This window comes from Podarcis muralis, chromosome 1, assembly GCF_964188315.1.
Source record: "Podarcis muralis chromosome 1, rPodMur119.hap1.1, whole genome shotgun sequence".
Lineage (NCBI taxonomy): Eukaryota > Metazoa > Chordata > Lepidosauria > Squamata > Lacertidae > Podarcis > Podarcis muralis.
In genome coordinates this window covers 131684486-131701027 of record NC_135655.1, presented here as the reverse complement: position 1 = coordinate 131701027, position 16542 = coordinate 131684486, and the positions used below count along the sequence as shown (strand labels likewise).

Below are 16542 nucleotides of genomic sequence, written 5' to 3'. Positions count from 1 at the left end.
GAAGATGGGCTCCTGGCAAGCCCTCCCCTCGGATCAAACCTGGGAGCAGGGCAGCTGTCCCTGTCCAGGCCAAGCAGGCGGATCTCTTCTTGCCACAAGCCTCTTCCCTCAGGCAGTTGACTTGAGGGCCGTTGGAATCACCGCAGGAAAGTGATCCATAGAGTTGGTCTGTGGCAGTTCTGGCTGTGTTGGCCTTTGAGCTGGATCTCTCTTTAGGGACTATTTCCCCCCCCCCTTCCTTTACAGTGTTCAGGGTAAATCAGAGATGCATCATATTCATTAATACACCCTACTGAAACATGACACATTTGGCATTGAGCCATGGCCAGTGTCTCATTTAAACCAGACCCTCCACCACCATGCATGTCATGTGAGAAAAGCAAGGCAGCTCCTGGCTGGCCTTTGGGTCCCTGGAGTGCTCTCTCACTGTGCAGGTACAGGTCAGATGGTATAGTTGAAAGGAGATATTTGCACCTGGGATCCAGTTTACATTGGGCTTTGGAGCTTATTTAAATGTGCATAATTGAGATGAAAGCAATGTCACGTAGGACATGTCCCCTCTAGCGTTTTATGGGGAAGAGGTCTTGTTTGAAATCAACCCCGTATCAAAAACCTATTGCATCACAGAGAAGGGTCCATCTAGCCTTCTCTTTATCCTGTGATAAGTTACTGACATGGAGACCATGCTTCCATTGCAAGACCTGAAAGTAATGCAGTCATCTCCCCACTTACGTGCAATCCATTTGCGCACAACCCTGTATATGCCAGAAAAGAAAGAAATAATTCTCACCTGAAATGGCGGGAGAGAGCTGGAAAGACCTTGTGGCTCATGAGGTGACCCCCCCCCCCAAGAGCCTGAAGAGGACGTCAGTGAGCCAAAAGTCCAGAAAAAAATAGACTCCAGGGGCTCTGGAATGATACATGGGGGCTCTCACTATCATAGATTTCTGGACTTGGGCAATAAAATCCTGTGTGCTTCTGTTTGTGGTGGACATTTCCAAAATCATACACTGAATCTGTTGTGCTTATGTGCTAACTCCTCATTATCTGAATGTTAACTGAAGGAATCAGGTCTGCATAGATTTTTCATTCTGTTCAAGAGACAAGAGCTAGCAACACTGAATTCTCTTTCACTGTTGTGGCTGCTGGTATAATCAAGTGCAAATGCCTCCGTGCTTGCAGATGCCCCACACATTACAACCCTCCCATAACATCTGGAAGATGGGAGGGAGTAAAAATGGGGCATCAGTACATGTTATAAGGGTGGCATTAATGTGGTGCTGGGATAAATGTGGTGATTTATTTTAATTAATAATTGTGACCAAACACGGCTCAGTTTTTTGGTCACCCAGCAGAATAACACTTTATATTCCCAACATATGGAAACCACTTTGAGTTGTTTTTTTCCCCTTATTTAACAATCAGATGGTATTAAGAGCCAGTGTGGTGTAGTGGCTAAAAGCGGTAGATTCGTAATCTGGGGAACCAGGTTTGCGTCTCCGCTCCTCCACATGCAGCTGCTGGGTGACCTTGGGCCAGTCACACTTCTCTGAAGTCTCTCAGCCCCACTCACCTCACAGAGTGTTTGTTGTGGGGGAGGAAGGGAAAGGAGATAGTTAGCCGCTTTGAGACTCCTTCGGGTAGTGATAAAGCGGGATATCAAATCCAAACTCTTCTTCTTCTTCTTCTTCTTAAAATGTTATCAGATAAATAATAAATAAACCTCATTCACCTGGAAGTTCAGTGTGTGCACACTTACTTTGCAAGACTGCCCGAAAAGCAGGACTTTGGAATAGTTTAGATCCTTTCTTCCCTTGCTCCCTTCTAACAAGAGGTTCTCAATATATTGTATCATCATTTAAAGCTAGGTCAGTGGTGCAGTATTGGAAGTCATGATCCCCTCTTCCTAAATCAGTTGTGTTCCAGGCATCCCATTACTTCTGCATTCCTTGTTCCTGTGGCAGATAGGGCTTCTTGGTCATCTCTTTGTTGCCGACATGGTCTTCTGTTGTCGCTTCATCTTGCATGCCATACATATTGGAGATGGATAAAACTTCCCATGTCCCATGTTTGTCCCTGTCCCTTCAGCATGCACATCAGCAGAGGGGATGCTTCGCCTTCTTGTTCTGCTGAGTATCTGTGAACACGCAAAGCAGAAGATACTCACAGGAAGCATGGACTGGCCAATACATTGATTATTTATTTGTCTACTGATTTCCAGCCACAGATATCTGTCAATTGCAAAAAGAGGAAGGGACCTGCAGGAACTTTATCCTCAAGTGGTATTTTGATCTAAAAACCAAAAGTTGTGCTAGATTCTGGTATGGTGGCTGCGGTGGAAATGAAAACAGATTTGACACACAGAAAGACTGTGAAAAAGTCTGCATTTCAGGTAAGGGATGACCTCTACTTTTGCCGCTTGCCTTTATTTGAAAAGAGTAAGCAACGAATGGGGATCTTCCATGAAACTGTTGACACTAGAAGAGCTAGGTCAAATTCTCACCGTAGGCTGGTGCTGCCATGTTGACTTTCATCGACAGATCCCATTGAAGTTGCATTGACATATTAAAAACAGTCGCACAACTATTTCTAGTTAGGATTGTTTGCCTGCTATGCCAAACCAAAACAAGAACAACTGTGCAGATGTAAATGTGCCTACTGAGTATAACTTTGTTTTCATGATTTATTTTAAAAACTGATGACATAGCCCTAGGAAAAGCTATAAAGGAAAAAAGCAGTAGAGCATCATTCAAATAAGGAAGGAGGATGAAATCATTATTTGCTGGCTTCTGCTTTCTTGCAGGCCTAATTGGGCTAACCTAGGAATGGACGGATCCAGTACCAAATGGAGATGGCACTAAATCCGCCCTGTCCTGTATCCAGGCAGATTTTAAAATGAAGTATCTATTAAAATCTGCCTGGAAACTCACAGCTTAAAAAAAGAAGCAGCACTTTGGGGGCAGTTTAGAGTAGGTCCCGCAGCCTCCCACAGCCTGGACCTCCGATAGCAACACGCTAGGAGTGCAATAGCCATCAGAACAACAGGACTGGAGAACATTCTATTGCTATCAGAGAGAATTGTATGGGGAAAGCATAACTGCCCCCAGTGTTTACTTGGAAAAGTTGATTTTTAAAAAAGAAAAGAAACATTTTTAGAAGAACAGGCAGCCCACCTCATAAATGAATCTGCTCGACTGCAGATTCTGAAGTAGACTAATAAAGTGGTCCCGGTCACGATCTGCCTGGGTCAAATTAGGTGAGTCTCCTTTAGAATTTGAGTTTGGCATATTTCTCTCCTTGTTCACATTCTACAAGGGTTAGGCTGGCTTCACTCTTGCCTGCTCCATTTTTTAATGATCGCTTTCCAAGGTCCCCACAACCAGAGAATAGTAGGTGGTCCACCCGGATGCTGACGTTTATTTTTCGTTATCTGCTCTCATTTTCCCATTGAAACTTTGTATTTTTGTGATGTGAAATCATAATAAGCTATTCTTGCTTTTTCAGCTCCTGTCAATCCTGGTGTTGTAACAACAATAGGGACTTAAATCACGGCGAAACATCAACACATACCTCTAAGAGAACCAGGAGTCAGCCATTGCCAATATACCCCATAAAAGCTAAGGGTATAGACTACCTTGCACTGTGTTATTTCTGCTTTACGTTCGAAGCAAAGCTTCAAAAAAGTGTTTTGCTACACAACTTTATCAATATGGTGCTAAACTGTTCATGGACTGAATGCTAAATATGTCTGGGATATACTCTATAATTTCAACATTATGTAATATTTACCCACCACAGATCTTAGTTGTTTGAACAAATTACAGTTTCCTTTGGATCCCAGTATCCTGCCTGTTTTGGGCAAGGTAAAGACTAGAAAATAATGTGGGAAGAAAATCACTGCAGCTGTTATGTACTTGCTTCTTTCGTTTCCATAACTGAGCATAACTTTAGATTGAAAGCCTTATGTTCTGAAACACAAGCAGTCAGTAGCCAGTTCTGAAACACAAGCAGTCCAACTTTTCATTCTGTTTTACTCTTGCTGGATTATACTAATTCTTTTTTATGCATATGTGATCAAAGAAAAAAAATGCGAATTTCTTAGTACAGATGCACTGCTGGGACCAACGACTGAGTTAAAGAATTTTTAAAACATGGTGTAGAATGTTTTTTTGTTTTTTGTTTTTTTTGGCAATCCTCTAGTCTAATGTTGTGTGTTCTATTGAAAAAAAGTATTTTTTGGCAGGGGGTGGGAATTTTATTTTTATTATGGTTTTGTTTTTAGGAAATCTATACAAAAGAACTTTTAAATAAAGTTTAATTGTGGTTTTGAGAATTTTTCAGTTTTATAGTGTTTTGTGTTTTCCCTTATTATTCAATAAAAGCAACATACTACAAAGATGAAGGGCAGATGGGGGGCTCGTCCACCTGGGAAGGTAGCCCATCTAGGAGAAGGAAAGCTCTGATCCTGAACCTCCACTGCAAATTACAATACAGTGGTGCCTCGCAAGACGAAAAGAATCCGTTCCGCGATTCTCTTCGTCTTGCGGTTTTTTCGTCTTGCGAAGCAAGCTCATTAGCGGATTAGCAGATTAGTGCTATTACCGGCTTAGCGGGCTTAGCGGATCAGCTGATTAGCGGCTTAGCGGATCAGCTGATTAGCGGCTTAGCGGATCAGCTGTTAAGCGACTTAGCGGATCAGCTGATAAGCGGCTTAGCGATCAGCTGTTAAGCGGCTTAGCGGATCAGCTGTTAAGCGGCTTAGCGGATCAGCTGATAAGCGGCTTAGCGGATCAGCTGATAAGCGGCTTAGCGATCAGCTGTTAAGCGGCTTAGCGGATCAGCTGATAAGCGGCTTAGCGATCAGCTGTTAAGCGGCTTAGCGGCTTGGGGGAAAGGGGGGGGAAAACCCTGCAGGAACTCGCAAGACATTTTCGTCTTGCGAAGCAAGCCCATAGGAAATTCGTTTTGCGAAGCACCTCCAAAACGGAAAACCCTTTCGTCTAGCGGGTTTTCCGTCTTGCGAGGCATTCGTCTTGCGGGGCACCAATGTACATGCACACTTTGATTAAAGAACAAAAGATCCCCTAACTATTCTAAAAGCCTACAGAAGCAGGTTTTGGGGCGCGGGTGGCGTTGTGGGTTAAACCACAGAGCCTAGGACTTGCTGATCAGAAGGTCGGCGGTTCGAATCCCCGCAACGGGGTGAGCTCCCGTTGCTCAGCCCCTGCTCCTGCCAACCCAGCAGTTCAAAAGCACAAAGTGCAAGTAGATCAATAGGTACCGCTCCGGCGGGAAGGTAAACGGCGTTTCCACACGCTGCTCTGGTTCGCCAGAAGCGGCTTAGTCATGCTGGCCACATGACCCGGAAGCTGTATGCCGGCTCCCTCGGCCAATAAAGCGAGATGAGCGCCGCAACCCCAGAGTCGGCCACGACTGGACCTAATGGTCAGGGGTCCCTTTACCTTTACCTTACAGAAGCAGGAGCATCAACCAGAAATGGGGAGGGGGGGAAGTATGCCTGTCCATAAAGTGAAGCAGACATGCAGTCCTAGGGAGCTAAGTGGGTTAAGTGCTGTGCTGTTGGAGCCTTGAGAGCTAAGGAACCTTTGCATCTAATTTTTTTATACACTTTGCCAAGGCTGCCAGTGGATAAGGGAGGGGCTGAGAAATGAGTGATTCTCAAAATTGCTAGTTACTTCTGGAATTTCCTGTCTAATTCTCACCTTGCCCATCTTTGGTCATCCTGTTCCTGTTTGTTTAAGGTGAAAGACTTGTGATAGTGAGCAATGACCTGAACCAGCCATCTCTGTCTTTGCTTGTCTTTTACCATTGTATGGGTGGATCCCATTCAGAGGTTGAGCGTTCTGTACTAGACAACTAAATTTGCATGGGTTAATCTTTTAGGTCAGATGTGGGTGAACTCCGGATATGCCCAAATGCCTTTCATCAGGGGGCTGGGATTTGGCTGGTCCCATAGTCACCAAAGCTAATCATGGAGGGTCTCATGTCATATTAAGAGTTATGTCAATCTTATACTTCAGCCATGATCTACAGAGATAAACCACATCATAAATTCAGATTCACCCCCCCCCTCCTTACAACACTGAGGTTGCAGGTTTGAACCCTGTATGGGACAGCTGCATATTCCTGCATTGCAGGAGATGAGATGATCCCTTCCAGCTCTACAGCTCTATGACCTCCCATCATTCCTGGACGTGGGTCGTGGATGATGGGTGTCTGAGTCCAGCAACATCTGGATGGCACTTGATTGGAAAATTGCTCTGCATCAACCCTGCATCCCCTCCTGGTGTTGGAAAAGAAGATTCCTACAGTTTTCAAGAGCTGCACTCGCTTGAATCTTACATCAACTCCATTTTTCAGGAGAGATACTGGTGATGCTTTAAATGACAGGGATGCTTTCCATACAAAGCAAAGTAAGAAAAATGTGTTGTTGCTTGCCTTGGGCCAGCGGAACTGAGCAAATAAATGTGAAAAGAAATGTATATTTAGAACAGTATTAATTACTTTGCCCCATCTTTAATTCCCACCCTAAAATCATATGAAGTGGCCTTGTGAATATTGCTCCACCGGTGATTTCTTTCTCCTCTCCACAGCTGCTCAATATGTGCATCTCCTTTCCCTTCATGCTTTTCTCGCCCACCCCTCATATTACTCCAAGCAGGGGAGGGAGAGGAAGTGGGGCTTCTTTCCCCCCACACACGTTTGATGTCAATGCCAGGGAAAGGAGCAGGGAGGCTGGGAACAGGCACAGTGTGAGGGTGGACCATCCAGCGGGACTTGGGCAGTGCAGAGAGGGAGACAAATGTACAGGAAGCAGAAGAAGAGAGGAAGCATGCCTTGCCTCAAGCCCACTCTTCCTCCCCACAGGCACATGACAGCAGCACAATGACCCAGCTGATACATTTATTCACATACTTCATACACCATGCAAAGAAAAGAAACTTAAGTAGAGCCTTTGGCTCTTCTTTAGTCCAGCATTCTGACCAACAAGATGCCCATGGGGAGCCCACTAGCAGGACTCACTTGAGTGCAGCAATACTCTTGCCATGTGGTTCCCACACAAATCTAACCAATTCTAATGCATCAGAGGAAGTGGACTTCACAGATCTAAAATTAAATTAGAATGCAGTGGTACCTCGGGTTAAGAACTTAATTCGTTCTGGAGGTCCGTTCTTAACCTGAAACTGTTCTTAACCTGAAGCACCACTTTAGCTGATGGGGCCTTCTGCTGCTGCCGCACCGCCGGAGCACGATTTCTGTTCTCATCCTGAAGCAAAGTTCTTAACTATTTCTGGGTTAGCGGAGTCTGTAACCTGAAGCGCCTGTAATCCGAGGTACCACTGTAGTCTTTAAGATGCAATGGGAGTCTTTGTTGAGAACAGACTCTCCACCCCGACGGATGATACAAAGGCTTGTAACTCATGCAGCTTTTGTATCTGTTTTTCATAAAAGCTCTTGGACAAGAGCAGTGGGATTATGCTCATCCAAAGCGTTTCACATGTTGCAAAAACCACATTAGCAAGAGACCTTTCAAGCACATAAAATATAGGATAACAAAGGAATTTAACTGTTGAAGGGGAGAATTTAAAAGTGTATCCTGCACAGAGACCGACTTTGTCCTTACTTGGACATGTCTAGAAGAGCATGAGATTTCTCCCTTGGCTTCAGCGTATGACGCAGTGTAACACTGAATCGGAAAACATCACTCAGGTCTGATTTAAACCAGCATCAGAGAAACAAAATGGCCTGGATTAACCCCAGTGTGGCTTGGCGCCACCAAAATGTTCATTTCCTACACTGCCCTGGAGCACCCCTGCCATAGCATTGTGGGAAATAGAAATGGCATCCACGCCAAGCCCCAGGCCATGCGTTGGAGTGTTGCTGCCGTGCGCCACCACTGCTTGCCAGCAAGTCAGCCCCCCAAGGTTCATGGAGATTGGAAGGAGCCACCAATGGCCATGCTGCCAAGTGTCCCCCTCAACCCTGTTGCTTCAGGGGAGCTGTGTGGGTCTGCTCCTTCCAAGGTACAAGGACCCTTTCCCAAATGTTCAGCTTTCCTGTTGATGACAACAATGCCATAAGTCTCTCGTCTTGCTACTTGGGGGGAAAGAAAAATGTGCAGCCACTTTCCACCCAGTTGCTCAGTAAAGAAGCAAACTGAGCCTTGCCTTCCAGTATTCTGCATAGTGACTGACACACACACAAATCATTTTTTTTATTTAAAAAATATTAATATGTAACACAAATGTCAAGCTTCCTACATTTAGCTCTAAGCTAACAGCAACATGCACCATTAGTTAGCCTTCCTTACCTCAACGTTTTAGGCTGTGAGTTTGTCTTATCCTGCTGGGCAGAACTCACCTCTTTCTTTCTTTCTTTCTTTCTTTCTTTCTTTCTTTCTTTCTTTCTTTCTTTCTTCTTTCTTTCTTTCTCCTCCTGCCATTTTATTGACATTGGGCCACTGCTCAGTGGCCCTTCTGGCACTGCAAAGGAGAAGGATCAGGTTGCTCTCTAGACTTGGAAGCCAGACTAATTAACTGGGTATCTATTTGGAATCAGCTCTGAGATTATTGTCAGCAGAGAATAAAGTACTGATTTGTTTGTTAAATGCCCTTTTCATTGTGCTTTTTTTTAAAAAAATACTGTATTTTTTGCTCTGTAAGACTCACTTTTTCCCTCCTAAAAAGTAAGGGGGAATGTATGTGCGTCTTATGGAGCGAATGCAGGCTGCACAGCTATCCCAGAAGCCAGAACAGCAAGAGGGATTGCTGCTTTCACTGCACAGCGATCCCTCTTGCTGTTCTGGCTTCTGAGATTCAGAATATTTTTTTTCTTGTTTTCCTCCTCCAAAAACTAGGTGCGTCTTGTGGTCTGGTGCGTCTTATAGAGCGAAAAATACGGTATATATCAATTGTCAGGTGTCAGTCCACTGGCATAGCACTGGTCTGCCCACCAGAGGACTTAAGGGGCCAAGTTATACTTAGAGCAGCATCTGGAACTGCAAGAACACAACCAATGGGCTTTACTGCCAAAAGGAGAATCAGCACGTCTCTCCTTTCCGGTGCTACAGCTCAAAGCTGAAGCAATTTGCCAACCTCCCTTAGAAGATGACAGGGCAGCAGTTCTCAAACGGAATACTTTCTGAATAAAAAATTATTTGTGCCACACCATTTTTTTTTATAAATAAGAAATACACTGGAAAACAAAACAACTCCCAGCAGCGCTTAATTTTGAAAAGATCCATATTCTGCAAATAAAAATATCATTTTGATACTATACTATACTATACCATACTATTCTACACTGAAATGTGCAAATGTTTCTTTGATTGCCCTTGAACCTTCCTGCCACACTTGCCATCATCTCCTGCCATGTCAGTGTAGCATGCCACACCCTTTGAGGGCCACTGACTCAGGGGATGTGTGGGTCTGAAAACCTATTCAGCTCACATGCAGTGCTCAGCCATACAAGGGTCCCCAGAGAAATTGCAGCTCCTGTGCTTCATCTCCTGGTCCTGTTGCTGCCATGCCACCATAAGCTAAGCCAGGGTTTAGCTCAGGGTTACATGTGGGAGTCCGCTACTCCTCTCATCCTCTCTTTTCTGCACCTCGGGAAATCGGCACGTGGCTTCAGAAATGTTGGTATCGCTTGGGGCTGGAGGCAGATTGTGGGACATGCCTGGGCCAAACCTGATGTGACTCCAATGGAAGCAGAATTAGCAGCGCACACTTTCTCACATTGCTGCTTGCAGATATGGCTATGCTCTTGTGCAGTGTGAGACTGCTGTGTAGGAAAGTGGGTGTAACGGTCCATTTCCCCGCAACTACCATAGGCCAGTTGGCTTGTTGTTTGGCCACCACATTCCCCCAATCCCCCAGCTGAAGCCAGGAACGATGGAGGGAGCTCACCCACAACAGCAGCCCCTGTGCAATGGTCTGCTAGGCCTGAGTGCTGCATCCTGGCTCCTTCATGCTCATGGGCCACACAGGTCAAGCTTGCACACTAAGTGAAAGACTCCTGTTGTCATTGGCAGCGGAAACACAGATTCCAGCAACCAGCCAAAAAATTTATAGAGATGCAAAAATCCAGGTCATTGGCCTAAAGGTCAATAAAGATTGACCCAAACCATGTTCTTTGGTCAGCAGGCAGCCCGGTTCATACTCGTTTCTTGGAAGCCCCCAGATAACAAGGGCAGCTCAGGAAACAGACCAGAATCCGTCCATGCTGGCCCTCCAACCTGCGGTTGACAGGGCTTGGGTAGGAACTCTACCAGCACAAGGGGTGGGAGGTGGGGAATGATCTGCTGTTCCCAGCTGCAAGGCTGGGAACATTCCCCCCCCCCAGATGTTGCCGAACTACAACTTCCAACACACTGGCCTCCTTTGCGGGGGCTGATTAGAATTGCAGATCAGCAACTTCTGGTGGGCCAAAGGTTTCCCAAAGGTTACACACACACACACACACACACACACACACACGGCTGGTTTGGGGCTTTGCGCAGTCTCTTCCTCCTCTGTGACATGGTCCCATTTCAGACGGGTTTTTCTTTGCCTTCTCGTAGTTGAGTGCAATGCTTTGATAGCTTCCCATTTGCTGAAAGTGGCAACATTCCCCCTGTGATAAGTGGCTGCTAAGCCTCCATTTTCATCCTGCTGCCCTGCAAGGTATCAGGACTTGCAGCTCAGTTTTCTTGGGCCTTTTAAGGAAGCAGGTGACGTTGCTGGAGAACGTTCAACAGCTGCGTTCCAGTGCATACATGGAAACAATTGTCGTTCAGTTGGAAGAGCATCTGCCAGCGTGGCTGGAGACAGAGGACCAAAAATAACTCACTGCAGTTTGCCAGAGCCCCTCTGCAGCCCAGCTTTGTCTGCCGCTTGCTAGCGTTTTCTTTAAAGGACAAACAGTCACTCTAGTCTCAGGGATCTCCAGTCTCCTGTCTTCTTGTGCCTCCAGCAGTTCTGAATGGAAACACCTAGTTTGAAGAAACTTCCTCTCTGAAGAGCTCAGGACCTGAATCCTGCTCTTTGTTAGTGATATTGGATGTATTCTAGACAAACAGCAAAATACAAGAAGCAGAGCACCATATTTTGCAAGCTGGGTACCTCCTCCTGTGTCAGGATTGCAGGCAGATGCCCCCCCCCCCCCCGTATTGCATGATTTGGAAACATTATTCCCCCAACAGCCATCTTGCAAAGCTCAAGACAACGGACAACAATTTCTAACAATGCCAAATACGACTCCATCTACTCATCCTATATGCTAGAAAGGAGCACGGAATGACACTCTAACACCTCAGCAATGTTGTGATCTTCACTCACCCCTTCTTCTCTGGCCAGGAGGGACATTTTGTGGTTCATCTCAGGGGCCAAAATGTCTTGGGCTGGCCCTGCTCACAGCTACCCAGTTTACACTGTAAACTCTTTTTCAGTTTACTCTTCAAGACCATATTTGCAGTGTTAACTTTAAACACTGCAAACATTTACTGTTTGATGTGACATGGTCAGTGGGGATGGCAGTGCTTAGCTCTGCCTCCCATTGTCACTTGAGGAGGAAAATTTTATGAAGTGGGAAATTTTATGAAGTGGGGTGGTCCCTGCAGGTATTGTTGTTTTCAAAACTGGTTTTCCAGTGTTCAAAAATGCCTGGGAAGCTCTTGCAAGTAGGGAAGGATTCCTGTTTCAGACCTTCAGCTCCCACCCTGAGCAACACTTAGTTGAATACCATCCTGTGTGACAATTTTCCATTCCACTCTATTGAAACCACATGCTGTGGTTATTCCCAATAGGAGCCCATCAGCTCTGCAAGGGGCTGGGACTGGCATGAGGAACAACCACATCATATTAACTCACCCAAGTCGTCTCCTCCCATTAAATATATTCCAGAGCAGCATGAGAACCTGTCACCCAAGAACAGAAGCCATGCGCTCAGGTAATGTGAATCAGCAGGAGGAGCTGACAGCAGCAGGAATAGCCAACTACTGAACATGAAGGGTCCAGATACTTGGTTAAAGGTAAAGGTAAAGGAACCCCTGACCATTAGGTCTAGTCACGACTCTGGGCTTGCAGCACTCATCTCGCTTTATTGGCCGAGGGAGCCGGCGTACAGCTTCTGGGTCATGTGGTTAGCATGACTAAGCCACTTCTGGTGAAACACAGCAGCACACAGAGACGCCGTTTACCTTCCCGTCGGAGCGGTACCTATTTATCTACTTGCACTTTGTCGTGCTTTTGAACTGCTAGGTTGGCAGGAGCAGGGACCGAGCAACGGGAGCTCACCCCGCCGCGGGGATTCGAACCACCGACCTTCTGATCGGCAAGTCCTAGGCTCTGTGGTTTAACCCACAGTGCCACCCCAGTCCCACTGGCTTAGGAGGCAGTTTATTCACAGCCTACATCCCATCTAGAAGGGTGCATGAGTGGCCCTCACCCCAACCCTGGCATCCTTCTGCATGGCTGGTCTTTCAAACATCCTTCCTTTCACTTTGAATCAGGGAATCTCTTCCCATTGGCTTCTTTCTGGAATCCCTTTTGGCTCAGCACAGGGTGCCTCGTTTACTGCCTCTCCCTTGGCAACGTCAGGCATTGAGGTTTCCAGATACGCCGGCAGCCCCGGGGCAAAGCACTGGCTGGCTTCTTTGCCCTTCAAGCAAGGGATGTGCAGCTCAGTCTGCGCCTGCTTCTTGCCATGCCACCTGTGCATTTGTTCGTTCATCACTCTGTTGGCTCCCGCTTCCCACATTAATCAGAGATGCGTTTGTCTTTGTAATCCACACAGGTGGTCATATTTCCCACAAAATATGTATTTCTAAACATTTCCCGCTTGAAGTGCATGTTTCAAAATGCATTTTGATAGTTTTACTCAACTGACAACTGCAGGACGGGTGCCAGTAGTTGGGCAGCTCAGTTTTGCAAAACTGGAGGATAACTATGTTCTGATTTGTGTATTAATTCAGGAGGTGCAGTTCATGTCCGTCAAATTCCTCAGCTATCCCCTAAGTCCAGCCCCCTGAGCGGAGACATGGGCTGGACACATCTCTCCCTTATCAGGCTCTACAAGGGTTTGATTTCACCCCCGAAGGTGCACTTTATCTTTGTTTCCTGAGACACGGATTTTCTTGGATTTCCATTCTTGTAAAAAAAAAAATTAATTAATTTTGACAATTAAATTTCCACAATTAAAAACAAAAATTAACTTACAATTCTACCCAATCTAGATATGTATGGATACAAGTTCAAGAACCTTCTCTTTGAGATTCTTTGAATTTCTAGACTTCCCTCCATACCCTCTTCTGGTTCCTTATATACACAAAGTTCTGCTGCATATTCATACTTATACTTATCCAATGATTATTTTCCCTAAATTCTATCTAATTTTCTGCCGTTTGCAAGTGTTTACTTAAAATCCTGCCAATGTATCAAGTTGTTTACAGTTTTTTGCACATAATAAACATTTCCCACTCTTGTCATAGTTTCTGAGCTTTGCCATTAATTTTGCCATCTCTGCGTAGTCCATTACCTTGATTTGCCATTCTTCTTTCGTCAGTGTCTTTTCTTCCTTCCATCTTTGGGCTAACAGTGTTCAGGAGGCTGTTGTAGCAGACATAAATATTTTCTTCGGTTTCTTCTGGGGAGTTCGGTTCCTATCAATCCTAATAAGAAAACTTCTGGGTTTTTTTTTACAAAAGTTATTTTAAACATTTTCTTTAATTAATTATAGATCATCTCCCAGAAGCTTTTAATAACCTTACATTCCCACCACATATGTTAGAACGTACCCTCTTTTTCTCTGCATTTCCAACACTTATTAGAACTTGTTCTATACATTTTGGCAAGTTTTACCATCGGCACATCATTTTCATATTATTCTCTTTAAGTGAGAAACATGCAGCAAATTTCAGATCCATTTTCCAGAGCCTTTCCCAATCTGCCATTTGTATATAATGTCCCACATCCTAAAAAGTGGCTTGCCCGTTTGATCATTACACACTTAACCTCTTCTTCTTTGGTTTCCCATTCCAACAACAAATTATACATTTTCAACAACAATTTTGTATTATCTTCTACAATTTCTCTTTGAAATCTTGATATTGTATAACTATATCCTTTCTTTTTATCATTTTTAAACTTCTGATTGGTTTTCCGATTGCACCAGAAACAATAGTGGAAGCCACGCTGGCTTCCCAAAAAACATTCAACAACCAGAGCACTCACTTCCGGTTTCCAATTGTGTAGGAGCTGGAACGTTCAACCCCTAAGGAGTTCGGGAGCCAAGGTACGACTGTATAAAATGTGTGAGGAACAGGAAAGAGTGTGTGGCTTGCAGATTTTGGGCGGAATGTCTTGTTCATGAGGTATAATTGAACTTTTATCATTAATATCTTAATATGGGTGTTCCCCCTTGCTGTTTGTCAGACCATTCCCAATCACCGTTCCTTCCATGGAGAACCAAAACACAACTGGAGAGAAATGAAATCAATCTTTTTGAAATTAGTTGTATGGGGTGAACGATCCCCACAATTAGCTATGACTGTGTTCCAGATGCACAGTGATTTATGAGAAAAGGACAGCGAGTTACTCTGCCTGAGTTAAACAGCGTGGGCAGATCCAAAACAGATGTCTAACCTTTATCTCAATATCTGCAGAAACAAAAGGAGCAGAGCAGGAGAAAACAAGAGAAAACAGCAGCTGAAGCTAATGGAAATGCAAATACCTTCCAAATTCTGTTAGAAGGGAAAGGCAAGAAACCAGCCAGGAACCTTTTCTTGAGCCAAGGCTATACAGTTTGCTTTTAAAGCTGGTGCCATAGCAACCTCTCTGAAATGAAGAGACAGCCACTGAAGATGAGCCCAGTAGATTACGGATATCTTCTAAACCATGACCAAGTCACCATTTTGTGTCCATATGAATCCTAGGAAGGCTGGCTCTCTAAGACAGCTGACTTCTTTCTGACGGCAAGGAAAGGCAGCATACATGAAAGCGAAGAGGGGTGGGGGAAAACTTCATGCACAGAAACTAGGCATTGAGAGAACCCCCAAACTGCTTTTAGCAAGGAGAAGGCTCCTTGCATCAACACTCCTAGAATCATAGAATCATAGAATCATAGAGTTGGAAGAGACCACAAGGGCCATCGAGTCCAACCCCCTGCCAAGCAGGAAACTCCTGCTCAGTCCTGAACCCTGCTCCCCCAAGACAATTTTGCTTAAACCCAATTCATGCATTGGTGATGCTAGCACCACCCAAACAGGACTTCCAATCAAGGAATCTGGATAGTGGAAGACGAGGTTCTCAGCCTGGACCTTCCCTGCTCATACTGCCTTCCTCAGCAACTCTTACTCCCATTTTGGCTTTCTCTGTTCCATACAAGCTCCTATTTTGTTGGCCTCCTTTGTTTGTTGGCCTGCTTCCTATTGTCAAGTTGTCAGGCCTCTCCAAAGCCAAGGAATATCTTGGCAATTCTCGTTTTCAGGAAATGCAAGTGTAAATTGGATGTGCATTGGAAAGCTTAACAGAATGTGCACTTGATGGCCAATTTATTTAGGACAGTTGTATGCCACCACATATCTGGGACGCGGGTGGCGCTGTGGGTAAAACCTCAGTGCCTAGGACTTGCTGATCGCATGGTTGGCGGTTCGAATCCCCGCAGCGGGGTGCGCTCCCGTTGCTCGGTCCCAGCGCCTGCCAACCTAGCAGTTTGAAAGCACCCCCGGGTGCAAGTAGATAAATAGGTACCGCTTTATAGCGGGAAGGTAAACGGCGTTTCCGTGTGCTGCGCTGGTGCTGGCTCGCCAGAGCAGCTTCGTCACACTGGCCACGTGACCCGGAAGTGTCTGCGGACAGCGCTGGCTCCCGGCCTCTAGAGTGAGATGAGCGCACAACCCTAGAGTCTGTCAAGACTGGCCCGTACAGGCAGGGGTACCTTTACCTTTATGCCACCACATAACCTAAAGTTCTCTGTCCGGCTTATAATAAGTAAGTAAAATAAATTCAAAATAAAGCATAGAAGCAGTAAAAGGATTGGGGAGGGGGCTAAATGAATATAATGAAGCAGAACAATATTTCTCAAATTAATGTAAGAAGGAGCAATGGCCCAAGTTATTACTAAAGATGCTGTCCATTATTCCCAATGGGATGGGCATTTGGATGTGACCCTCATTCTTTAACCCCAGGGCAGCTTGCATGAAAGCTTTCACATTTCACCACATATAATAGGATAGGATACAACTGAACAGAAGACTATGTGAATGTGCTCTACTCCTAATATTTCAGTTCAACGCCTCTTACTGAGGTCTAACACCAACTACCAGCTAAAGTCCCTTCAAGTTCAATCGTATGAACTCCCTAGTAAGTGTAATGCGGCTTGCATTGTTAGGGCACAGTCCAACAGTTAGGTTCTGTGTTAAATTATTTGATTTAAGGACTCCTGAGTCTGCATCGGTTGATGTCCTAAATGCAGAAGTAATTTCTCCAAAATACACACCCATTTGTATGGTTATGGTGCTGGTGATGACCTATTAAACCCTAC

General features: G+C 45.1%; 1 protein-coding gene across 16 annotated transcripts in view; it reads left to right on the top strand.

The window, feature by feature from the left end:
* Positions 1-4333, top strand: part of COL6A3 (collagen type VI alpha 3 chain) — a 111590-nt gene extending 107257 nt beyond the window's left edge. For all 16 annotated transcript variants that reach the window (XM_077918652.1, XM_077918701.1, XM_077918682.1 and 13 more), the window contains 2 exons: positions 2222-2392; positions 3505-4333. In XM_077918652.1, the coding sequence (XP_077774778.1) occupies positions 2222-2392; positions 3505-3545 (212 nt within the window). In that variant the 3' untranslated portion in view covers positions 3546-4333. The remainder of the gene's footprint in view (positions 1-2221; positions 2393-3504) is intronic.
* Positions 4334-16542: the final 12209 nt, after the last annotated feature.